The 25,780-nt window shown below is 39.9% G+C and overlaps 1 protein-coding gene across 1 annotated transcript in view; it reads left to right on the forward strand.

Moving 5' to 3' along the window:
• The first annotated feature begins 578 nt into the window (after positions 1-578).
• LOC120735694 (lysine-specific demethylase RSBN1L-like) overlaps positions 579-25,780 on the forward strand; it is a 40,398-nt gene continuing 15,196 nt past the window's right edge. The window contains exons 1-4 of the mRNA XM_040035237.1: positions 579-1,457; positions 9,264-9,416; positions 16,142-16,716; positions 17,532-17,690. Of these exons, the coding sequence (XP_039891171.1) occupies positions 809-1,457; positions 9,264-9,416; positions 16,142-16,716; positions 17,532-17,690 (1,536 nt within the window). The 5' untranslated portion in view covers positions 579-808. The remainder of the gene's footprint in view (positions 1,458-9,263; positions 9,417-16,141; positions 16,717-17,531; positions 17,691-25,780) is intronic.

Raw genomic sequence — 25,780 nt, forward strand, 5'->3', positions numbered from 1 at the left:
ATAAGCACATAGACTACAGTGAAGTCTGTGCAGGACCTTTTAAGATGTTGGATTAATGCAGTCTTTTTAATGACATGTCTGAAAACTTCAAAGTTATTTAATATCACTGAAAATTAAATTTTTACTTAGGGATGGCAAGTTTTTTTTATTTTTTATTACTGATTCTTTTTGTTTGTTTGTTTTTCATTAGCAGAAACAAGGTCCACAGTTTAAAACACCCTCATACCTGAGGTTTAGCGGTAGTGTTCAAATGATCAGGTCAGCCACAGACATTAAGCATGCAAACATACGTCTTATTTGAACGTATTTGTAAGTTTTGCTTTGGGACTGTCCCCAAATATTATGCAAGAGAAAACTGTTGGATTGTATGGTTTTGGTCCATAATGCTGTAGGATCTCTACCTTTAAAATATAACTTTGTTGCGATTTGGAGCAATGAAAGTTGGCATATGATTTAAATTTAATCTTAAAAATCTAAGGGCTGCATTTCAGTACTCAAAAAGTTGTTGAGCTTTAGAAATATTTGGCTCCTCATAGTTAAAATCTACACCTTTCCTTGTTTCATAAACACAAAATGCCATAGATCGTACGTAAAATACAACACATGCTGCTAAGGCACAGATACTTAAGCCCCGCCTCTATTTTTTTCCCTCGCTACCTGTCAGTCGAGCCTGAGTCCCGCCTCCTCGCTGCCTGGCTGTCAATTCAAGTTCGGCCCCGCCCCTTCATCGCCTGTCTGAACGTCGCGGAAAAAAAGCAGCATCGGCTGCCGTTGGGGGAAGAGAGTAAATAGAGAGAGAAGCCTCAAGATGGCTGACTCGCAGGGCAGTATTCACCTCTCTGGAGCTGCCTCTCTTGCTACTACTCCTACTGTAGCCTCCGTTCAAAGCGCGCTCGGCAAGCCGACCGAGGCGAAAGGAACCCTTGATAACCACTCCCAGTCTTCCCGTGATTTCAACCAGCCGCCGCCGCCCAAGAAGGTCCGAGTCGAAGAGAGGAGCGTTAAACCCAAGAAACTCAACAGGGACGGAGGAGTGGGAGGCAACGGTAGCGGTAAAGAGAAACTCCAGCAGCACACGAAGCTGCAGAGTTATGGCAGCAGCTCGGGCTTGTGGAGCTGTAGTCCGGTTAAGACGGCCACCAGCAGCAGCAACAACAACCCGTCTCCGGTGGGTGCTACTGGTGGGTCCCAGACACCGATAACCCATCACAAAGTCTTTAAACAGAGCGATTTCTTCCTCCATAAGGCACCTTCTTCCTCCAAATCCAAGAAACTAAGTAAGGATAAACAGCGAGAGAAAGAGAGGGAAAAGGGGAAAGGAGGCGGAGAGGAGAAAAAGAAACATAAACTGTTGTTGACCTCCGGATCTGGGACTACTGTTAATAACGACGTCGGTAAATTTAATAACATTTCTGCAGCGAAGAAAGAAAATGGAGATGTTACGTTGCCACCAAAAGGTAAGCCATTATGTTTTCATCTATTTTGTGAGTTAGTTAGTGGCATTAATAAACTTTGTGTTTATTATAAGCAGGCTAGAGTTCTGCCCTTTTATAGTGACTTGGCTAGCCGCTCGGGATACGAACATGTGCCCCGGAGTGTACAGTTTCTCTGCTTTCTCATCTGCCTGTAAACGGTCCCGTTTTTCGGAATGGCTGCTGTTGAAAAGGGCGCCCCTTAACGTCGTGCAAGATGCCCGAAAAAAATCCTCGAGCGTTGCATTAATTGATATTTGGTCGCTCGGGAACGTGTTCGCGTCGAGTTTGGAGCGTGTGAAAGCGCAGCAGTTTTAATCGATGGAGTCTCTGCGGAGTATGGCTGCCAGCTTTCCGTCGCTTGTTCACCCGCTTGTGAACCCTCGAGCTCTACTGGAGCCGCGTTCCAGAGCAGTATAGTCGCGCGACCTGGCCGTTATCGCAACCAGCCGCGCTCGTCCTGCGGTAATTTTTTTTAACATATTAACGTCGCATTGACTAAACATATCCACCCTTGTTTATATACGTTAACCACTGACCCAGTACAGTTAAAAGATAAACAGATTAATAAATAACGGCATCTTAAAAACGTTTATAAAAACGAGCTGTCATTTGTCACACCAGCGTTATAGTTGAGACTCGTTAATCAATGACATCCCTGCGCGTGCAAGTATTTATTTTCTTTGGGAGCTGTGTATGTCCTGGCGTTACATGTGTGCTGTCATAACAATATAAAAACCGCCCGCCATTATAGGGTAAGTGTTGTTTTGGTAGAGCACCACGCCCCCCTCTGTAACCCCAGGCTGTAAGGGGAAACAGACACAGAGCTCCGTGGCTTGTTGATACTGCATCATCTACAGTTGTACATGCAGAAATTCAACCTTCACACCCCCAAAGCATTCATTTCTACACAGACATCTTTATTGCTACAATGTTGTAATTACACTTGGACTTTAATGAGAATATTTTGTTTTGAGCGTGGCCACTGCACTTGTTAAATGCCATTTAGATGGTTGGGTGGGAGAGGGAGATAAAATAGTCTTATTTTCTCGATTGCGTCCTTTAAAATGGTGCATGGTGTTGTGAAAGTATTTGCCCCTTTCCTGATTTCTCTTTTCTTTTTTGCACATTTGTTTCGGTTCATCACACACATTTGCTATTACACAAAGTTAACCTGAGTAAATACAAAAACAGATTTTTAAATGATGGTTTAATGTATTAAAGGAGAATAGCTTTCTAAATCTACCTGGCCCCGTGTGAAAAAGTAACTGCCCCTCCTTGTTAAATCATAATTAAAAGCAGGCTCGATCACTTCCAGAGCTTTGAAAACAAGAAATCACTTAAATGATGGTGATGGTCTGGAGCTGCTTTGTTGCTTCAGGACCTGGGTGACATCCCATAATTGATCGGTGATAAGCTCATTCAGTTGTAAAGAAAATCAGTTTAAGAATCTTTGGAATGACCTTAAACAGGTCGTTCATGGTAAAAACAAAACAAAAAAACCCTCCATTGTGGCTGAATTTAAAAAAAAAAAAAAAAAAAAAAAAAGAAATCTGCAAAGAGTGAGCCAAAATTTCCCCACAGCAATGTAAAACACTCATTGCTGGTTATTGTAAATACTTGATCGCAGTTCTTGCTGTGGGGTGACATAACCCGTTATTAAGTTCACAAGGCATTATTTTCTTCCACAGGTAGGTTTGGAGAGTTGTTAGCTTTTTGGGCATTTTTTCTGTTTTTTTTTTTATTATTTTTTTTATTGTTGTTGGTTTCCTCTAATCAGTGAAATTATTAAAAAAAACTTAATTTTGTATTTTCTCAGATTATCATTGTCTAACATTTAAAATTTGTTTGATGATCTCAAACATAAGTTTGACAAATATGCAAAAAACACCAAGAAGTCAGTAAGGATGCAAATACTTATTATCAACGTCCTTTTGTCACACCAAAGCATCATGCCAAAACCCATGCATATGCACATTTGTGCTTGCCAATGTGTGGACATGTATTCACTTGTTAAATGTTTAGACACTAGAAAGGGTGGGCACATGTGATTGCATGATGTCACCCTTTTCCAGTTGGGTAGTTTAAGAGATCATGACATACTCTGAACAGTCACCGCAAACAATTAGGGTACCAGAAGGAAACGTGTTGTTGGCCTGTAGCCCTAAACACTTTGAGACACGCAGTCTTGTAAACAGGCTGCACTGAGTGCAACTTTAATATGTTCATGTAAATATGTGGCTGGTGGCAGCGTTTTATTTAAAACACATAGATGTGGCTTTAACGATTACCCACAAAACATCACGTGATTTGCTTTGCAGATAATGTGTTATTTTCACCCCAAACTCTGTAATGAATATTTTCCATTAGGCAGTTATACCACTTAAAGTCACTTAGTGCAGCTTATGATTTTCATTTCTGGACCTGACTAGCTAAATATAGATGCAGCCTTTAGTAGTGATAACTAAAACCGCTCCTGCAACAGTTTCACTGAGGTGCTCTTGAGTAAAGCACTGAACCTCTAATTGCTTTAGTGAGTTGCTCAATGGCCAGCAGTAGGAGACTGTAATTATATTAAGTAGAAGATGAGGAAGTGTGTGAATGTGGAGCTCAAAATGTACATTAATTCTAAACAAAATGAGAAAATTGACAAGATTGCTGTTCTGCGGAAGGACATGTATTTGAGGCCAATTTATGCTCTGACCTTCCTGCAAGGAAAGAATCTTTCCTACAGGGATCCAAAGAGTATCACATCATCATGGTAATATTATTAGTGGCAAAAGCAAGTGCCAGGGAGCTGTGACTGCCAGTTACATTTGATGCTGAAATAGGATACATGAGTCAGACAAAGTGCAGTGAGCAGTAGACCAAGAAAAGGGAATTTTTAAGCTGTAGGTATAATTGGGAAGTCGAGCTAGTTGCAAATCAAGTTTGACCTTGTGTAAGGTATTTATGCAGCCTTCTGAGCTGTTGTTATATTTACACACAGTTTGATATTGCAAATGCAGTTTGTCGAATACATTTAGCCATAATCAGAGGTTCTCAGAGTTTTCATGACCAAGTTCCAGTGAAAGCATTCCAGTATACAAAGAAAATGTTGCACAAAAATGATGTCAATACCAGTTTTTATTTTTAAAAACCTCCAAACAGCAGACGTAGCTCTCCTCTTCAGATGTGCTTCCAGTCTCTTCTCTTCATTCTCAGTCTCTCTGCTCAGTTCCAACACCTACTATAGAGAGTTGCTTTCATTAATTGTTGTGTCACATAATTAATACCACAAGCAACGAGGATAAGCAGTTGAAAGGTTTCATCTTTCCAGCACTGTATGCCAGGCGGTATTTGCAGCCAAACAAACTGTACATTAAGAAGCCTTTGAGAAGCTATAGTAGGTATATTAGCTGGTACTTGTATGTTATTTAATCATCAAGTACATTGCCCGCCACTAACTGAATTGAAATTCTTGTTCTGCACTGCTATATCACAGGATGACATGAACTGTTGATAAATGAAGTTTACTGTAGTGCTGCACAAAATGTTACCACCGGCCACGATTTGTCAGCGAGCCTCCCTTAAGTAGCAGTAGCTGATGTTTTGCCTTGGTTTTATTGGGCTTATAGCCAGACAGGCTTTGCTTGCTGCTGATCTCAGATCATGTAGTTGCTGTTTACTCGTTTTTTTTTTTTTTTTTTTACCAGCTAGAGTCTCCAAACTTGCCTTTGTTAATAACCATTGTTAACAGAAAAAGCAAAAGTGCTGTCCTCTTTCTATTGATTGAATAATTGAAGCTTCATTTAGTGGGAGCTTTAGACCATCAATGCTTACAGTCAACAAATCTGAGAGCAGATTCTGTAGATATTAATTCGTCATTACCTTTTGCAATTTTATAGTGATATTAAAAGCATAATTCCGGTCTGTTTCCATTTTAATATGCAGAAGCAAGAATATTATCAAGTCCTTAAGTGTATCCGTTTGTGCAAAAGCCTAATATTATGCCCATTCACACACTTGTGCTGCATAATGCAGAGATTAAAATCCATGTAACCAGTTCTGTTTTTGGCAAGTGTTACGGTTGTTTTGTGTTGTAGCTTTGACTTCTCTACATTTCTATCTACTGTTAAAAGCCCATAATTAGTTTATTGTGTGGATGTAAATTTACCATGCTTAAAGAACCACCAAATATGTCTGGAGCTGCACATCTGAATTACACTGAGGAGAAAATGAAGCTTAACTACCATCATCGCCCAATTAAGTTTCTCTTAGCTATTTTTTTTTTTTTTTTTTTTAAATTTGTATTTTTTCCTCTGAAAAAAATGGCAAGATCCTTAGCACAGTGTGTGCATTGCCAATACAATGACAAACACTGTATGAGTCCTATTGCTAAATCATTTTGGTTGGTGAAGCATGGATTTGCCACACCAGCAGGGGTGGACTGACCATCTGGAGTAGCAGGATTTTCCTGAGAGACGAGTGTACCTGCAGCCCTGCAGTGATTTTTTTTTTCTTTAATGTTTTTTGATCATGCTTAGATTTAACAGCTAGTTTCACACATATCATGTATTTTTTCTATTAAAATCGCCTTCATTTTAACATGTACTGCAACCGTATTTACAGTTGCAGTACATGTATATACTGATGGGAAACTGATAAAATGCTGAGCTCCCTGTTACAGTGTTTTGCATTTTGATTTTTTTCTCTCCTTAAAATATGAACACATGCTTGGCCTTGGGCAAGTTTTTTTCTTCTTCCCATTATGCTCAGCATCTCACAGAGAGCATGTTTACTGCTGAAAATGTGAGCTTGCAAGTATCCAGCACATTTTCACATGAAAATTCTGCTCAAACTGTGTTGTTCACAGTGGAGAGCTCAGTGTGTCTAATCTTTGAAGGCCTCAGATTCTTCCAGAAAAAACAAGATTTGCATGGTCTTGTTAATTACCACCCCCATCCCCCCCAACAAAGAAAAAAGCACAATGAACAGATGAAGAAGAAGCCCATCCCTCTAAGTTACCGGCTGGTAGATATGTAGACATTCCAGGCTTTAGATAGTGACACCAATGGTAGCGTATCCTTGGGCAATGGCCACTCGTTGCCTAGGTAAGCCTCTAATGTATTTACTACCATGTCATATGTCAATCAGCAGTATCCTGCAGTCTCACTGGTAGTTTCTGTTGAGAAAAGTTTTATATCTAGAATGATCTTCTTTTTTTCTTTTTCTTTTTTCCCCCTCCCATATGTTGTTGAAGTCATTGACTTCTTGGGGTTGCCAGGTTGCTGCCGATAGTTTCTTGTGTGGACGCAGCCTCACTGTTACACTGATATCCAATCCCAGAATCACCAGTTAACCTAACAAGCATGTCTTTGGACTGTGAAAGGAAGCTGGGGTATCCTTAGGGAGCCCACACAGGCACAGGGAGACGAGCCGACAAATGAGCAAAAAACATGCATGCATGGAAAGTCTGCAGCTGGGTGGAACCTTCTTGCTGTGAAGTGACATTACTTACCACTGGACCACTGTGACACCTTTCCCAAGTAAATAGAACCTCAAATGAAACTTTGGCCTGTATTCGAAAATGATTTTGCCACAAGAGAAACCTTGGCTAGAGGATAAGCCTGGTATCATAATGGCAGTATAAAGCAGACCTTTAACATAATAAGCCACCTATCACTAATGGTGATATGACTGTTTAAAATTTACCCAAAATGCACTTTTTATCATGTGAATTAGCAGCTAGCGGGTAAATATGGGCATTAAGCTGGTGCACTTTTGATGTTGAAACTATAAATTATGCTTTGTTATTGCTACTTAATTTTTAATGGCAGACAATTGGAGGGATCTGGGGTTCCCTTTGAAATGTAACAACTTTAAAATGTCAGAATGCACATTTTTTATATTTTCTGATAATTTTTATTTTGGCGTAATTTTTCTTGATAAGAAGAAATGAGATATAGATGAGTGGTTGCGTCGTTGAAGTTTACTAACTGCCGGCCTCTGGCTCTCTGTCTCTCAAAGTTTTATCTCTCCTGTGATCATCCAAACCGTGAAAACTACCTGCTGTGTTTCCCTTCCTAACTGGCTGCTGCTAGAAAATCAGAAAACGGAATGAAGAGGGGGAAGAAAACATGCTTCAGTCACATGGATACCGTTCATTTCAAATTCATTCAGATCTCTAGTTTTGTGCTGTTTTGCCCTGGAAATATGAACTTAGCTTTAGAACTTGTGACCATCGAAGCCTTGACATCTTTTCTCGGATCGTGTCATCAGTTAAAACCCTGGTTTCACCCTGTTATTTTCTTTATTTCACGGGAAAGCCCCTTCTCTCGAGGTGAGAGAAATCAACATGCTTCACTGTATATTTTCAGTTCACATCAGCCACCTGGACTAATTTACTGCCATTTCCTCTAAAGTTAAGGCTTATGAATGTTACTGCTCTGGCATGGCCTTACATGTTTTTATAAATCTGGCAACAGATCTGAGTGAGCGCTCCTTTGTAGGCTGTTTCCTGTGGAGCTAAATTGTCGTTTTGAGACGTGCTGTTTTTTTCCACTAGGCAGCTTACACTGTCTAGTAATTTAGCAGCATTTCTTTTGCATAGGGAACGTTGACATCCTTGGCATTCCACTATTCACCACAAGCTATGAGGAGCACGATCACCTGCGTCTTAAGTAGTAAAAGCAAAACAGTCTGCTGAAGTGTATTTAAGTACTATGATGGAAAAATGTATCAATGTACATCTAATTCTCCTAATGCTCCTATAAGCCTTTTTACTTTGAAAGCTTTTTTTCTCCTTTGATCCCACAAACAGGGAGTGCAACCACACTGTGTTCACTTTCCCACTCCCTACATCCACAGAAGAGTGAACAGTCTGAAAACACGGCTTCCTTTCAAAGATGGATCCGACTGAGTTCAAAGGGGGGAAAAAAAGTTCTCTGGGAAGGAAAAGAAGGAATGGACAAAATAACACTATGGAAAACACAAAGGATTTTTTTTCATGAGGAAATTAAAAAATATAAAGCAAATCAAGGAATACAAAAATGTATAAAACGAGGGTTATTTGAAGATGGGTAAGGGTTTTTAGCTCAGCTGGAGGGGAGACGTGCAGATTTAAAGAATAAATGTCTGTTTGCCGGGGTGCCTCACACTTAAACACACCTTTCCGAAAGCTTTCCAACAATCCAGCTGAAAAGGTGTGTGCATGTGATACTGACATTTTAAAACTGATGCTCTCATCCGCAGCGATTTGCACCGAGCGTTGCATTAGAGCGCACTCCAATTCCTCAATGTGCTACACTTGCTCAACACTCGGATGGAGACGTGCAGGAAAAGGAAAAGAAAATAAGCTGAAAAGCAAAGAGAGGATTTTAGGACTTTTAAAATTAAATGGGAACATATTAATGATAGTAGAGGGTTACGTTTTTTGGGGATGAGGTGTGTCTTGATGAAACTGTGCTGTTTTGAGTGAAGTTGCAGAGCGGCTGCTTCATTCTCAAAGGGAAGGTCATTGCAGGGCTTAGATAAAAGTATGGGTTTGGCGATGGGATGATTTTTTTTTTTTTTCCTTTCGCAGTAGGGAAAAAACATTTGTAGAGGAAAGATCAACAAAATTAAAAGTCAAGAGTGATAGCAGAGGTGAAGGGCTTGGCAAGAGAACAGGTGAGCTGTTAGAGAAGCAAATCGGAGCGAGCAAAGTGCACTCAAACATCTGTGTACATGCTTGCGTGGGGGTACATCTGAGATCTTATGCTAATGTGCTTTCACCATCGAGACATGAAACGTTGCTCACTGCTTCCACAGATCACTCCACCAAGGACAAGGCGAAGGAGAGGGAGCGAGAGGAGAGGGAGAAGAAGAAGGTCAAAGAGCGAGAGAAAGAAAAGGAGAAGAAGAAGCACAAAGTGATGAATGAGATCAAGAGGGAGAATGGAGAAGTCAAGCAGCCGATTAAAGGTTGGTGGAAACTTGCACACATGCATACTAAGTGACTTTTATAGAGATGAATTAAATGATTCTTTCTATTATTAGAGAAAGTTGCACATTAAAATGGATCAGCGTTTAATTTGCTGCTGCTGGCAGAAAATATAACTACTAAAATAAAAGTAAACTACAACTACAAACGTAAGTGTGTTGTGTGCAATAAATGAAACAAAAACCATGCAAATAAAACACATCACACATGTTGCAGCATAGCATTGAGTCATAAATACTGTTTTTTCCATATACAAATGGAGCTCAGATCTGCTGCTAAGGTAACCAAACATGACCCACTTCCACAGTGCGCTGTACAGTAAATCATCATTATGTTTCCAATGTACAAGCTGCATACACAACTGCTCAGCATCCCAGTGGGTGTTAGGGTAAAAACAGAAAAAGAATTCTACCAGTGTGCTAGAAAAGGTCCAGTTTAGCACTGTAGCTGTCATGGCTGAACTCTTCAAGTGTGACCAGAGTTACAACCTTTTATTTTCACTGAGAACTTGATCCCTGGTGTTAGGTTGACCTTTGCACTTTGCTGCTCCTCACATGTAGAGTTGGTGCCTATGGTTTATTTAGCCCTTATGGTTTATTGAATTAAGGCAGCAGTGGTTGTAATAGGAGAAGCTGAGAGTCTTCACAGTCTGTCATCCCCCCCCTGTTCCCATTTCTTGCTCCCTTTGTCTCTGCTAGTTCGTCATCTTTTATAATCTTTGTAGCTTTATTGGTGTTTATTTCTGCCTGCTCTTGTTCTCAGGTTGGTTTAAATAAGTATTTCTGATGGGATTCTTTAATGTTTGACCATTAGAGTACATGTTTTACAGTAGCTCTGTTTATGTGCAGTCTTATTTTTGTGTTTTTAAAAGTCCAAACAGAATAAAAATGCTCCAAATATTGTTCCATATAAAGGTCCTGACTGTAATTTCAGTTTGAAAATCCTCTTTTTTTTTTAATGTCATTGATCAGGGCTTTTCCTGGGTTAAATGAGCCTTTGAGGGGAAGGCTGTGTGTAAACACAACAAGTCCTCATGTAGTTTTGCATACATTTTCCTGTTAACTACCCATTTGATAAACAAAAATGTATATCAAGTTTGATTAAACTTTATTAAATATTGAAAAAAATGTTGGTTCTTTGGTGGAAGGCCAAAAATCACTTTGTTGTTGTTTTTTTTTTTTTTTTAAATATGCAATTACCTGACTGTGTTCATGCTACTTTTAATGCTTTTCCACGTTCCCAAAGCCAGCAGCTTACATGCTGTATTGACCTTATTTTATATTGAATTAAAAAAAAAAATACAAACACCAAAGAAATAAGAGCAGCACATTAATGGTAGCTTCTGTGTTGAGCAGCAGATGGTCTGAAGATGATCATCTTCAGGGAGATGGTCATAAAGGATTAGATGGTGATCACGAAGGCGAGTGTATGACCTATTCGTTACTATACGCATGTCACACAGTTGTTTGATTAGATGCATCAGCACAGCTAAATACCAGATTATATTAAATCCCATCTCCTGTAAACATATTTTGATGTATATATAGCGCTTTTGAGTGTCTAGAAAAGCGCTATATAAATGTAATCTATTATCATTATTATATATAGCCAATATAAATTTCAGTTTGGGATAGGCAGCCAATGAAAAGAAAGATGGCTTAAAGGGGGAAGAAAGGGAGCCAAAATGGTTAGTTTCTGACAGTAGATGAACTGATTGGTCTCACACAGGCCTGGTATAAGATCAAAGCAAAAATTATAAGCAGCTCAAGCAAAACTTGAGTGTGATTGGCCCTCTTCAAAATCCGTTTTCTTGTCCCAGAAATAGAAAACTTAAAGTGGTTGTCTTTTTATATTATAGTTAATTAAAACAATTGACAAAACCCCCAACTCATTTTAATATGATTAATAGTTGCAACCCTAAATATGTTTAGCTTTGTTACTCTCTCATGTAATTGCCTTTCTGTGCTTGTTTCTGTTGTCAGGCATGGTTTTAACTTCCTGTTTATTAGAGTGTGACTGATGGGTGATTATCTAGATCAAACGTTTAAATATTCTTGTCACAGATCTTCTTAGAATGATGAGAAAAATATATTTTTGCTCTTAAACACATTTCTTTTGTTGTTCAGTTTTGTATACGTTAAGATGGCGGTTTTCTTTGAACACTTGTCTGCATCCATTATTGATGCAACCCTGCTGGTGATGAAGTCAGGCTCACCTGTGTGCGTGTGCGTGCACACCTTATCAATGCGGTGCAGCGGCGACTTTCATTGTTAACCTTTTGACAGTAGTGAATTATTTGCAGAGCGCTGTGATCATAATCTCCACCTAACTGTGCGCGAGTAATCTGAGTTCAGCCGTTTATCAACAGGGATGTTTTGCTTTTTAAGATCCACCCCATCCCACTCTTTTTTTTTTTTTTTTTTTTTTTTTTTTTTAATAAAGAGTGACACAGGCTCATACGCACAAACCACTTATTGACACGTGTGAATGCCAATTTTACTTCAATTGATTTGATTTGCTGGAGAGCTCTGGGGGAGTTTGTTATGGTATGTCACGACCCCGCTGTGACATTTCAAGGACTTAGCTGTGCTTTGGGCACATAGTGTGACCAGTGGCTGCAGATGGAAATTACAGACGGATAAATTGGTGCACTATTTCAATCTTCCCATTTTCTGTCAAAAGGCCACACTTCCTAGTAATGCTGGTTCATTCCCTCATTATGAGGGTAGAGTTAAGAAAAGACTGGACTGAGAGCAAGAGGCATGTGTTAATCCTGCAGCCGTCCTGTGAGAGAGTCCGCTATTTAATCACTTGTTTAAGGGACGCACTGAAACCTGCGATTAGATTTTTGAGGCGGGGCAGGGGGGGCTCTCCCCACCAGAGAGAAGGTTTTCTGTAATAGTGAGTGTGGCATTTAATCAGAGGGTATTACAGTGACAGAGAGACCGGGAGTGAAAGTTAGAAATTTAATCAGTGAGAGAGTGTTAAGTTTACAATTGAAAAGGACGACCAGGAGAGAGAGGGGCAGCCAGTGGAAACGTGTATAGGAAATCAATAAGCAGCAAATGACCATTCTGACAGTAAGTCTGCTTTACTGCCAGTGAGGCTGTTTGATAGTGGGTCTGTGTGTGTGTTTATTTGAGTGGGAATTTATCTGACCATAAACTGATCATGACCATCCAGCCAAATGGTCCAACTATGCATTTGTTTGTGTATAAACAAAAGGGAAGTTGCAGTTTTTGCCCAGGAAAAGTCATCAGCAGAGTGAACATGTATGTACAATATTAAGTTACAATTTTAATTTTTTTAGAGCAGCTGCCAATGGCTGAGCAAGTAGACCTATTATAACGGATAATTAAAACTGGTTGTTAGCAGATCAAATTAAGTCTAATGATTTAGTTCATTGGTTATTTCAGGAAAATGTATTTTACCCTAGATATAATGTGATTTTCTACAGTGATGAATGCAACAAGCCTGACTGATACAAGATTTTTTTTTTTAATGTTTTGCACGTAATAATAAGCCTGTCACATTTACTTCACAATCACCTGATCATAATAATTTCAGCTGACTAATTGTACCTCTTTAAACACAGCTGGATGAAATGACATCACTATTTTCATGTTGTTTTTCACCAGTTTTGCCCTCTTCTATTAATGGCACTTCAAGGTGATCAAGTTAAACTATTGCGCCGGCTGCACTGCAATAAGCAGCTGTTGAGAATTAACAGCATGGATTTAGCTGTTAAGCCAAAACATCACCAGTGGGAGCATGTTGGTTTTAAGCCAAATAGAAAGAAGGAGCACAATAACTTGTTCTTTGTAAAATTTGCAGAAATAGGCAGCTGACTTGGTAACATAGACTGTTGTGTAGAGTAGATGTTTATGGCATAAATTCACCTGCTTCCAACTTTCTGGGTTGAAGGTCGAACAACACTTGTAGTTTGGTAAAGCAATAAAGTTGTTCTTCATTGTGTTTGACCTGTAGCCTTCATCAGGGTACACATAAAATGAACAAAAGACAATTTGGCCATCAACTGTTTGTACCATCAAGTAAACATTATACAGTTGAAACAGTTTTTTATTGGTTTCTGATAGAAGTGTAGATCCTTGTTCCCCTTTACAGATCACAAATAGAAATGCAGTGAACTGTATTCCTTTAACAAGATATTTGTTGCTCTTCCTGTTAAAAGGGAGTTTTTTCCTTCCCATTGTTGCCAAGTGTTTACTCCAATGTGATTGTTGGGCTTTTTTCTTTGGAAAATTTGTAGGCTCTTTCCTTGCTATATAGAGGACCTTGAGGCAACTGTTGTAAAATAAAACAGTATTGAATTGAGTTTTATAATCCAGAGAAGATTTAAAACCAGACAAAACATGTTTTCAAGTGGCAACATGTTGCAGCAACTCCATTTGTCTATTATGATTTTCATTTTTTAAGGCCTTATTTTATTTATTTATTTATTTATTTAAATCAAGTATATATTATAATTTTTCAGAAAAATAGGTTATATTCATTAATAGACACTTTCAGCGTTGGTACGATAAACAATGAAGCACACTGAATGTGCTTCAAAGCAGGGCTATATTCCAGATAAAAGACTCAAAGGTACAAAATCACCACCTTCTGACCAATCAGTTCTCTGGAAAATAATAGGCTATTTCCTGGATGATCTCTGGGACCTTTTGACCGTGGACGTTTTTGTGTCTCACTAAAGAGCATTAATATAGTTTGCTTTTTTTCTTACTATTGGCTGTAAGCAATTTTAAAATGGTTTCATATTACTGTAACTTTGTATACAGTGTTATGACATGATCATAACTGTCACATTCTCCGGCGTATTAAAGATAGACCCAAACTGGTAAACTTACATAGCTGGCATAGCACTTTAAGTCTTGTTGACTAAAGCTTTTAGAGTGCACACATTCAGACAGAGCTTTGTAGTACTACACTTACTGTACAGTGCTTTTTCTATCAATCACACTGCTGTTTAGGTAACAGCAGCTTTGCTGCCTTCAGCAATCACGTCACACTTGTTTTAATGTTATAGGTAAAATATTCCACTGTGCTGCCGGTTGGCCTCTCCATGTTTGTGATTGGTCACATGCTGCCAACACCGCCTTGTTCATGTGTAGCTAGATTGGGAAACCCTGGGTTCAGTTATCCAGTTGATAACCGCCTTTGTGTGACTGCTTAGCCTGACATCGGGGTAAGTGAAGCCGGATCACAGAAAGAGATCCTGGGTATGTTGAACTTGCTTCATCTGTGATTTGATGGAGGTTGAAGGAATAAACGTCTGTTTGGGTGTACAGGGAATTGGGGGAGGGTGACTATGGGTTAAAGCGCTTTTGGATTAGTAGCTCAGCTATTGTACTGCAAATACCCCCACCCCCACTGTGCTTTCTTCTGTCTCCCTCCTTTCTTGTGTGGCATTGAACTTGTGTGGGGTACACACTAGACTAAAGCTGTGTATTTGTGCATGTGCGTTAGTGAGGTGAGGGCAGCAGCACCACTGTCGTCATGACTGAAGTGCACGTATATATTTACTGTAAATGCATACGTGTCCATGTGTTTACACAATAACTGTGGAATCAGAAACTAGAAAGCAACATGTATCCAAATTGTCATGCTTTGACACACACACACACACACACACACACACACACACACACACACACACACACACACACACACACACACACACACACACACACACAGACAAACAGATACAGTAGCACTTTGCATAAATTTGCATGTTCCATGTTGTCCTGCCTGAGGCGTCGAAGAGATGGACTGCCATGTACGGTATTATGTCTTTGCAAATATGCCACTGGAGAGTGCGCTTCCTGGCTTAGTCATATCTGCTTTTCTCAAGGGATTCAGTTTCAATGTTCTTCACTTTATTTTATGTATACACCTCAGGAGATATGCCAACTGGGGGAAAACTTGCAGTGAGTCATCTGCTTAAAACAGTTAGTACTCGTTTTTCTCAGTTGTTTTGTTTGTAGGGCATTAAATGTGTACCTGAATGTGTTTATTATTAGATGCTTTAAAATAAATAATAACAAAAATCTGAGTAAAGCTTTTAATTTTACTGTCTTTCTTTTTTTTAACCTGTTTTCAGAACCTCACTCCTTCTAGCCTCCATTTTTCCACCCCTTCACTTTATTTTACTTGCATTTTCAGAGCTGCAGTTATTGCAAGAAGACTGATTTCACTGATTTAGTGACATAAGAGACACACGGCACTCAAAGCTTGGATAGAAAACTATAGGAGGACTCTGCAACGGCGCAGATGGCAATAGAAGTATAACTTCAGGAGAAAGGGGTTTTGGGGCAAAGTCAGCCAAGTTTTGATGTGGGTTTTATCACGTTTGACTGATAACTCGCGCATTTATTTCTCAGTGACCACTGAAATTAAAGTTAATTCAGATGATGCATCAATAAACGTGCCTCCTGGCATTTTAAGATTGCTGCTAACTTGCAAGACTTGCTTCTAGAAGGACTTTGGAGAAATCTATTCTCACAGCAGGGAGCTGGGAGAGTTTGTTGATCCACCGTGCATCAAATAACACATGATGGATTCTAACAAATCTGTCATGAAAGCCTCTTCAGAGCTGGGTTTCTTCTTATTTTGTGGTATTGCACAAAAATCCTTCAATAGTGCCTTTCTCCCCTCTCTCTCTCTCTCTTTCTGTTGCTCTGTCCAGATGACAAAGAGAAAGCCAAGATCAACTCAGAGGAGCTGCAAATCAAAAAAGTGAAGAAGAAAAAGAAGAAGAAACACAAAGAAGGGGAGAAGCACAAGCATGTGAAGATGTACCACCGGTCCTGCCAAACCATCTGTGCTGGCCTGCTTCTCCTTCCTCCCTCCTCCACGTCCCCCACCTCGTCTTCCTCCCCCTCTGAAATAAAACACGACTCCTCCCTATCTTTATTTAAGTCCCCTCTACCTGTTTATCCTCCACCTAACAACAAAAGCTCCCATCTCCCGCCCTCCTCTCCTTCGAAATCTCACCTGAACTCTCTTCACAACTCACTTAACTCTCCGTTGTCGTCCACCACGTCACCTCTTTCCTCCCCAACCAAACACCAACCGCAATGCTCGTATCCCGGTATGGCGGATCTGGAGTTTGCCTCGTACATTCACGTAGAAAACCAGCCTAACGGAGGCGCCTTAGTGGCTCACGCCTACACGTCGCAGCTCTCCTCTCTCTCAGTGGACCAGAGGGAAAGGTTTGCTCAGGAGTTTGTCACGTTGGTGTTCAGTGAGGACGCGTCTCAGGTGCAGCATGTGTATTGATCAGATTGATCTTTGAATGTTGAGTTCAGTGCAGTGTTGTTTGCAGCTGCAGTGTAGCACCTGCTGCTGACTATGTTTCATTAAAAACACTGTTTTTCTTTACCCTTTAAGTTATGTAGACGGGGGATGCACTGATCTGCTATGCAGATGGGTTAGGCAGGATTCAGTCAGATATTTTCATAATGTGAATGAAAAGTGAGAGCTTGAAGCTTGACCTTTTTGTGTGTTTACAGCTTTTCTCTTCTTTGATTGCAAAAGTTTTTTACTTGACTACAAACTGAACTTTTTCAAGGGATTTCACATGACAGAAAAGCTGTTATTTCACTAATAAATAGCAGTTCAGTTAATATATAGTCTTGGATTTATTAATTTATGTATTTATTTTTTCGTGAGTTTGTAGTTTAGACTTGTTGCCTAAAATCGTCACAGATGCTCAGAGACCAGTCAGTTATCTCCTGACAGCCACTGGTTGCTAGGGAAAAATCTGTATTCCTTGATACCACTTTCAGTCATTTAGTGGTTGTTATAGGATTTTTAGTTGCCAGGGGGTTGCCAACTACTCCCATATCTTTAACCATAAAAGAATAAATTGCAATCTTTTCCTATAGTGACGACTCAACATTATTAATTTCATAATGGTATCAGATCAGTACTGTGGGTATTTGTAGCATATCTGTGATCAAATGAATTGGATTGGTGCATCCCTCATTTATACTTAAACTCTTAGACTAGTAATTTAAAATCCTTTTCCTAAACCATCATCTTGATCTAAATTAAAACTGCTGACTGTTTTGCAGGCTGCTCGTTATGTCATGGGAATCGTCCACGGAGAAGCCAAGTACCTGCCGGACTTTTTGGACTACTTCTCAACCAAGTTTCCGTCGGCTCCGGTGAAAATGGAAATAATTGGAAAGAAAGACATAGAAACCACGACTATGGCTAATTTCTACTCTCAGGTCAGTCGAACACAGGCACATAAAGGGGAAGAGTGGTGTCATAGATGTGGTGCTGTATGTGTGCTGTGGCTTGGATATTATTGAAACTGATATAGATAGTTCTGCAACCATGCTGACTAGTTGCTTTTCTGATTTACACCGTTTTTGCTGCTGCTTGTGCAGTTTTGAAGCAGTTTCCCCAGAGAGCAAAAAACAAATGTCAAGCTTTCAAACATGAAAAATAAAAGCTCAAAAGCATCAAATGGAAAAGGCCACATGCTTCCATGTTACTGTCTGTCGTTTGCATCAGTCTGGGCGTTACAACAGTCTATGAAGACAGGAAATAAGTGATATGTAGTATACACTTAGAAGGTTGTGTGATGCAGGGTAAATTGAGGATGCAATGTGAAGGCCAGGATAGATGATGTCATGCTAGGACTGTCCATGCAACAGTTGCAAGAAGAGGTGGAGGCCTTTTGTCATGTTGTATATGCAAATGTATAAACATACACACACTTTTGTTTCTGGCTTAAATGCATTATGTTGCTTTCTGTGGTGCGATGCATGAAAAACAGTTGTTTTTAACAAATGGAGTTTGACCTGAGAAGCTACAGCTCTGTGTTTCCTCTACAATTCAGTGCTTTGCTTTTCTTAATCGGGGTTCATCTTGAATTGACTTGTGTATAAATATTGTTTTCCTCAAGGTTTGCATAAAACATTTTCTTAGCAGTAATAGCAATTTTTCTGTCACTGTAGAAGTAAATACAAGGGCTGTTTATGAAGGCTCAACCTTTTTTGTTTTACGAGTGCGAGTAAAATTCAATAAGAATTGTAGGAATTATTTTTAGTATAATGTCTTTAACAGATATATGGTAGTGTGTGAAGTTTTACACTTAAAAGTTAAGCGAAATGGCTTTCAGAAGTAATGCCGTGTGCAGTTCAGTCTGAATTATTCATTAGTTCACTTTATACCAACTTCAGGAAACTGAAATGGACCAAGTTGGTGTTACAGTCCTCAAATGCAGCAGTTTTTTTGTTGTTCTTGTTGTTGGGTTTTTTTTGATACAGGTACCTCTATTGATCTAATGATTTGAAGACAGGAATTAGAGAAGTTATGATACCAGAAATTTCTGTACCAACTTAGACTCTGAAAACTAAAAAAAAAAAAAGGAAATTATTAAATTATTCTTAAAAATACAAAACAAAAAAACCCTGAAGAAAATAAAACAAAACACAGATCCAAAGCATTTTACTGTTATATCACATCCACAGCAGGGAAAAAAGAACATTTTCTTTTTTTGTCTCTTGATTTTTTTTCTTTGCTGTAAAAAGACTGATGGGGTTGTCACCCTGCTGGGTGGCCGGGCGGGCATCATGGGCACCTAAGTTCAGTTAGTAAGGGTGTCAACTAAAATCTCGGGAGATCAAAACTTAGAGATTTATAATCTTGTAAATACAATAACTCAAGAAGGAAGTCACCTGGGATTTTTAAGTTGAAAACTGAAATGAAAACTTGACTGTGATAACTCAAGAACAAGCTAATGGAAGATTTTGAAAGTGATACCATCGGTGTGTCTACTAGGCTGACAGATAGCACTTGTGGTGTGCAGTATGTTCAGGCCTTTGGGTGTTGCTGAGCTGACCGGTGCAGTAGGGTTTTTTTTAAGAGTGCACCATATTGTTGATTTGGCAGCTGCTCAAGTTTGGGGGTTTTTTTCCCCCGCAATTCAATGATGGGCTCCTTCTGACATGAATGCAAGTTCAACACTTGGAATCAGCTCCAGAGCTTTTATGCATTCAGCTTATGATAACAAGGGAACAGGAACAGACCCTGCTTTGCCATGAAGCTTCTCCTGAAAATGGGATACTGTGTTTAAAAATGAATGTAATTCCTTAAGCTGTTAATGTGAACATTTTTGTTAAACCCCTTTAATTAAAGCTGAAAGTCTGCACTTTAATCACAGTACACCTTAATTTTTAAATAAAATATTAAGGTTGAGATATATAAAATGGACATTTAACACTGAGTGGGCGCTGCTTTGAAAAGAATGGAACAACACTTCTCTCTTATTCAGCTTTAAATGGGGAATTATCAGACTGTCAGAGACCTGTGGTGCATGAAGCTTTTATCAGTCAGGCAGCACAGTTATAGATGCATAGTTCTCTATTAACATCCACTACCCCTCTGCACTAAAAACCTTCCTAGTGGAAACCCAGCTGTACGCATCAACTGCGCAGAGTTCCTCTTTTCTTTTCCCCTCAGATGAATATTAAATTTATTTACATTCCACTGATTTTTCCTAACTCCTTATCCACCTTGGTGTCATGGGTCGGGGGACTGGAGCCTCTTCCAGATGTCATTGGGGAAAAACACACAGACACATCCAAACCTGCTGCCAGTTTAGAATCACCAGATATTAACCTATCATGCATGTCTTTACTGTGAAAGGGAGCTGGAGTACCTGGAAAACATGTGACTCCACACAGAAAGGCCCCTGCATGCCAGGAGGACTGAACCCAGAGCCTTCTTGCGACCAGGATGACGGTGCTAACCATTTCACCCATTTAGAATATGGCCTACTAAGGCTACAGGCAGCTCCCAGCTCTTTTTATCAACAACCCCTAATGCTAGCCTAAAGACGAACGCGTCAGTGTTTGTGGATCTTGGGTGATTAGCTTTGCTAGAGCAGTTGGCAGCTGTCACAATTTGCAAAGATAACTTTTTAGGCTCAGAATTAACATTCTGAAGACATTTTCAATGCAGAGTTGACAAGTGAAATTCATTCATCTTGAGTTTAGTGTAAAGAGTAAGTTGACTGGATTTGAGGTGCTTAGAGAAGCTTGAAGTATTGCATCTGTTTTTAAAAAATGCTGGCTTTAATTGTCTTTAAGTATTATGCCACTATACTTGCTGCTATGTTTCCACATATTGTTTCCCAGTACCTTTAAAAAAAACCAAAAAACTGCCAAGTTTTCAGATATTTGTCGTCAACTTGTTCCAGTTCTCCCTGGTGGTAAATATAGAAAGTAAGGGAAGAAGGTGACGTGATGATGGGGAGGGAAACGTAATGATTAAATGAAAAGACTGGATGGCTGCTGTGAACATGAAAAAGTTGTATTGTTGTGGCTTTAACCATCTGGTCGAGTCATCTGCTTCCATCTGTTCAGCATTAAAACAGCTTTTGGCATTAAACTGATGTCTGATTTCGCAGACTTAATGACAACATTATCAACGACATCAGCGTGCAGCACACGTTTGGACGTGGCTGTTACTCTGACGCCTCTTAATCATGAGATATCAAAGTTCAAAGCAAGCGGACATACTTGTTAGAGAGGGAAGAGACTATTAAAAGCATATAACACAAGAGGCTCCATGAAGCATAGTCTAAAATAGATGAGAAAGAGAGGATTTTATATAAGAAATGTGACAGAAATGGCAGCGAAGGGATGAGAGGGAAGAAGTCGAGTTAAAGACTCTGAGAAATGACTGCTGTCAGCCAGGTGGTGGCTTCACGGTAAAGCAGGTTGGAGACTCACCTCCATCAACAAAAAGGTGCTTTTCTTCTCAAACCTCCTGACCACTTTTCAACCCACAACACTTTTGAGGACAGCGAGAAAAACTAGAACTGTTTATGTAGGTGTGTTGCTGGGATGGATTGTCTCCTCTGGGCACAGTGACAAAGCTAGACCTTTTCATTTCAAGTTGTCCCATGTCTATAGTTCACTAATGAAAAGCTTTTTGTTGCCTCAAACCTCCTGAGTGGCTTTGTACTGAGATACCGCCTGCTCTTTTTCAATGTGAGTACAGCCAGGATTGGTTACCATACTCTTGTAAAGAGTGTGTGTGGTGTACTACAGGGGGTAGATCAGTTTGTGCGTTCTAATGCTCTCCTTCTGGCTGTTTTCTTCTTTTGTGTGGAATATTCATAATGTTTTCTCCCTGTATTTCCTTCTGTTTTTGGACAGTTTTGCCTCCACAGGAACACCTTGATCTCAGCATGACTGTGAATCAATTAAATCCAGTTGAAATGAAAGCATGAAACATCCTTATTGTGTAATTTTTGTCTAAATTTCCCTGCAAACCTGTGTCCCGTGCTGTCCCTTTAAGAGTAATGTTCCTTGCAGGGCTAACGTCATTGTCCACTGGTCTTGTTAATTTTTTTCCCCCTCCCTCCAAGCTCTCGGCAGTGACCTTGGGAAGTACACTTACAGTCCCCACACACACACACACACACACACACACACACACACACACACACACACACACACACACACACACACACACACACACACACAGACAGATGTGAGCATGCATACTGATAGTAAATACACAGGAACAAGTACACAGGAACACGTACACACACACACACACACACACACACATATACAGAGATTAATGTTGTATCATCCCCATTTCTCTCCCTCCCGCTGTGTTAGTCTGTCTCTCTTTTATCTCTCTCCTCCATGTTTCTGTTATCGAGCCATAAATGACTGGACTGCTGCTTTTTGTTTGGTGTGTGCAGAAAGGAGAGCAAAGCAAATTGCCGCCGCTTGCAATCTTTTCTTCTTTGTTTGTGCTCAAATTTATCTCCCACAGTATGAGACACAATCACCCACACACTTCTCCACGAAGTTACTTGCGTACCTATAGCAATTGATAATGAATAGCGTGTAAGAGAGGATGTTTGTTATGCTCACAATGTGACCGCAGGCTTTGCTGCTGCTCAGGCTGCGTGCCTGTATTTTGTATTCAGCACCTGTCTAAAGCCATTTTCAGTACCGGTAAGAATTATGGAAGATTACAGCTCTCCATTTTCTCAGGGCAAGTACAACCCAACAGTCAATACGTGGTGTGCTAGGACGCTGAGGTAATTTGGTCTTTCTCCTTTTAGTCACTGAGAGCAATGATGTCGGTACGTCGTCAAAAGATTAAAACGAGGCGAAACAGCACAATGCAGCTTTTTAATATTTTATTCATCTGTTCTCATAATGTGCTTGTATTAATGCTTTATCACTGCAGAAAAACATTCACAGCAATGCCTCATATGTAAATGAAGTAAAAGCCAGCAGGTTTATGGGTCAGAGTGGGGGGAAAAAGAAGCCCAGTACTTTATAAATGTGTAAACTCATTGACTAGAATAGAAATATCCTTTATTGACCTTCATTAGGGAAATTCAGCATCAAAGTGACAGGCAGATGGAGCTTGCAGATTCACACAAAAGTAAAGAATATATAAAATAAGAGACTGTACAGTAAGTAAGGGCAGCTTACAACTTAATGCAAACAAATACTGTATAGTTCAAAGCAAATACTGGACAAAAGCTCAGAAACTCCGATTATACAGAGGAAGATGTTGCAACAGTTTGAAAAGATGAGACTTTGTGGTGGGGGGGTCAAAAATCCTATATCAGTGCTGAGGGTTTGTCTGAGTGGCGAGCCCAATCTTTCAGGACAATACTACCATTTAGCTGGCTCTCTAAGACGTATTCCCCAACCCGCTGGTGAGTAGTTGCAGGAGGCTGCTGGTAGTCTCTGTTCTACCGCTATTACTCACCAGGTACTCTCCGAGCTGTAGTAAAACTGAAAAGTATGACACAAACCAGAAACTGTTTGTCTTCAAAGTAAACATTGCTCCTTTTGATATGTGCTGGGAGTAGAGTCAAGGCACAACTTTTAGTTGTTTCTGGTTTATGTCACACTTTTTGAAGTTTTACTACCACTCTGCCAGTAGCTCCCAACTAGTTGGGTAATGCACATTTTTCCCATGTGACTCTCTGGACCTGCCTGGGACCCAATATTGCATAGAGGAGGTTAACAGCAGTTTGTAGGTATTTCACATTGACTACACCATCAGCTTTTTACTATATTTCAATAGCTTCTTGACTTAGCCACAGACTTCAGTAAAATGAGTCATCGTAACTGAAAAGACAGGATGACAGTGCGTTTTCTTCTCTCTATTTGCTGAAGTCCTCTGACCTCCACAGTAGGCGAAATTGAGACTAGCGTGAATAAATTAGGTGACAATTTAGTATGAAAAGTTGTGACAAATTTGCTAAACCTGCAATAAATAGGTGAAGCACGATAAGAACTGCTGTGAGTGAGAAGGATGGTAAACAAACGAGCTGAGATCATTTAGTCTCGGAAAAAACACCACAAACACAAATTATTTTTTTGTTATTTTTGCCTATATTAACAGTCACACGAGTCCAGCTGCTGTGCATAGACTAACAAAAGATATTTCTCTAGGTGCTTTCTTTTTGAGAGATATGTTGTGCCCCTAGGCTAAGATGGTTAATTTTTCTCATATTAAAAATAACAAACAAACAAAACAAAACAAAAAAACCCTGATTATTCAAATCTCTAAATTGAGAATCCTATAGCTACATCGAATACCGGTTATCGGCATCTGTAGCTCATCTGATTCTAGCTAAAGCCTCATCCTGTGTAGGCACCTTGCTCCAGGCTTTTGATGCTCACTGACCTGAAGGAAACACTGCCACGCTCAGCCTCCACAGTGTACCTAGAAGTTGGCTTAGCATCAGTGTGGTGTCACTTTAACTTACAAGAATTCATCAGCAATAACAAAGGAGGCAGAAAGGGACCATTACATTATTTTTAATTGAAGTGTGGATGTGCATTCATTCACGTCTCTCTCTTTGTAGCCGAGCCAAGTGGGAGATTGTTAAAGAGAAGCATGTCCAATTGTGTTTGAGGCACCAGTCAGCAGCCAGAAGCTTTGTTGTGACGCATGTACGGAAATAGACTAATAAACTTAGCACTCTGCAGTCTGGCTGGACATAATGATCAGCGAGAGAATTGGATGAGAGGGAGAAAAGAATTTAAGAGATACGCGGGGGTCAGGGAGAGGTTGGACAGATTAGTGAGATGATGGTATGACATGAACTCAGCAGGAGAAGGTCAAATATGAGTTGATGAAGGAAAGAGAAGCTTGTTACAGAATTAACAAGTGAGGGAACCAGAGGCGGAAAGGGGAGCAGGAAGGAGAGAGGATTGATCTAATAGGCTTCCCACCAGGGATGTTAGCATTATGAAGGAAGGAGGCAGAGGAGGAGATGGAGAGGCTGACGGAGACGAGAGGGGGGAAAAAATGGGTAAGGCGAGTAAAACACCAAGTGAAGTCAGTGTTTACAAGCACGTACGCAGAGAAGAGAAAGGAATGGAGCATCTTGAACACTGTAGCTCAGAGGAAGTCTGTCAAATTTCCTGTTTCCTTCTGTTTGCCTTCACTTGAAATAGAAAAGGTGTGTGTGTGTGTGTGTGTGTGTGTGTGTGTGTGTGTGTGTGTGTGTGTGTGTGTGTGTGTGTGTGTGTGTGTGTGTGTGTGTGTGTGTCAGTACCAGTGGGTGTTAAATTTATCCGTTCATTTGAGTCACAGGTCGCGTTTCCTAATAATCCTCTTGTGATAGTGAGAGAATATTGTCTTTGCAAACAACATGGGGGTTTAGTCAGGTGTTAAGTTACGCACGTGTAAACACACGCGCACAAAAATAGACTCATAAGCGCAAACACTTACAATCATGTAGAAAAAAGAACACACACACACTACAGAAATACATGCACACACTGTGGCTAAGAAACATTGTGGAAGCCAGGAATTACTTGTAAGCCCGATGGTGTTGGAATCAACACATCCCCCTCTGTGTAACTAGGTCACTGACTCAGTGAGACTATTTAAAGTTGTCTTTATATGTCTTTATGGAGTCAGTATGTCAAGCTTTTAGCCAGTGTCATCTTATGAGGATATTAAACCGTGAACAAACAGCCACGTGGCTCGGCATGTCTATGGATGATACACTGATTTATTTTTGCTAGTTTAATATAGAATTAAAAGCTGTAAACAGCTGTTCATCACAAGTGTTTGGACCAATTTACAAGGAATTATTAAGGTAGACATGTTGTTTCCTTTACTGAGTAAAAAACATGTTCTACATACTGAAGCCGCCAGCATCCACAGTCTTCTAAGCTACTGTTGGGGATCTGGTACCTTACATATAAAAAGGCACCTGGGAGCTGCTAAACACCCTCCCCTTCAGTCCTTTTGCAATTTAGTGTTTCCATCTTCATTACTTCCCCTTCACTTCCCTCCTCCC

This window comes from Simochromis diagramma, unplaced genomic scaffold (assembly GCF_900408965.1).
Source record: "Simochromis diagramma unplaced genomic scaffold, fSimDia1.1 OVJJ01000816.1, whole genome shotgun sequence".
NCBI classification, from domain to species: Eukaryota; Metazoa; Chordata; class Actinopteri; order Cichliformes; family Cichlidae; genus Simochromis; species Simochromis diagramma.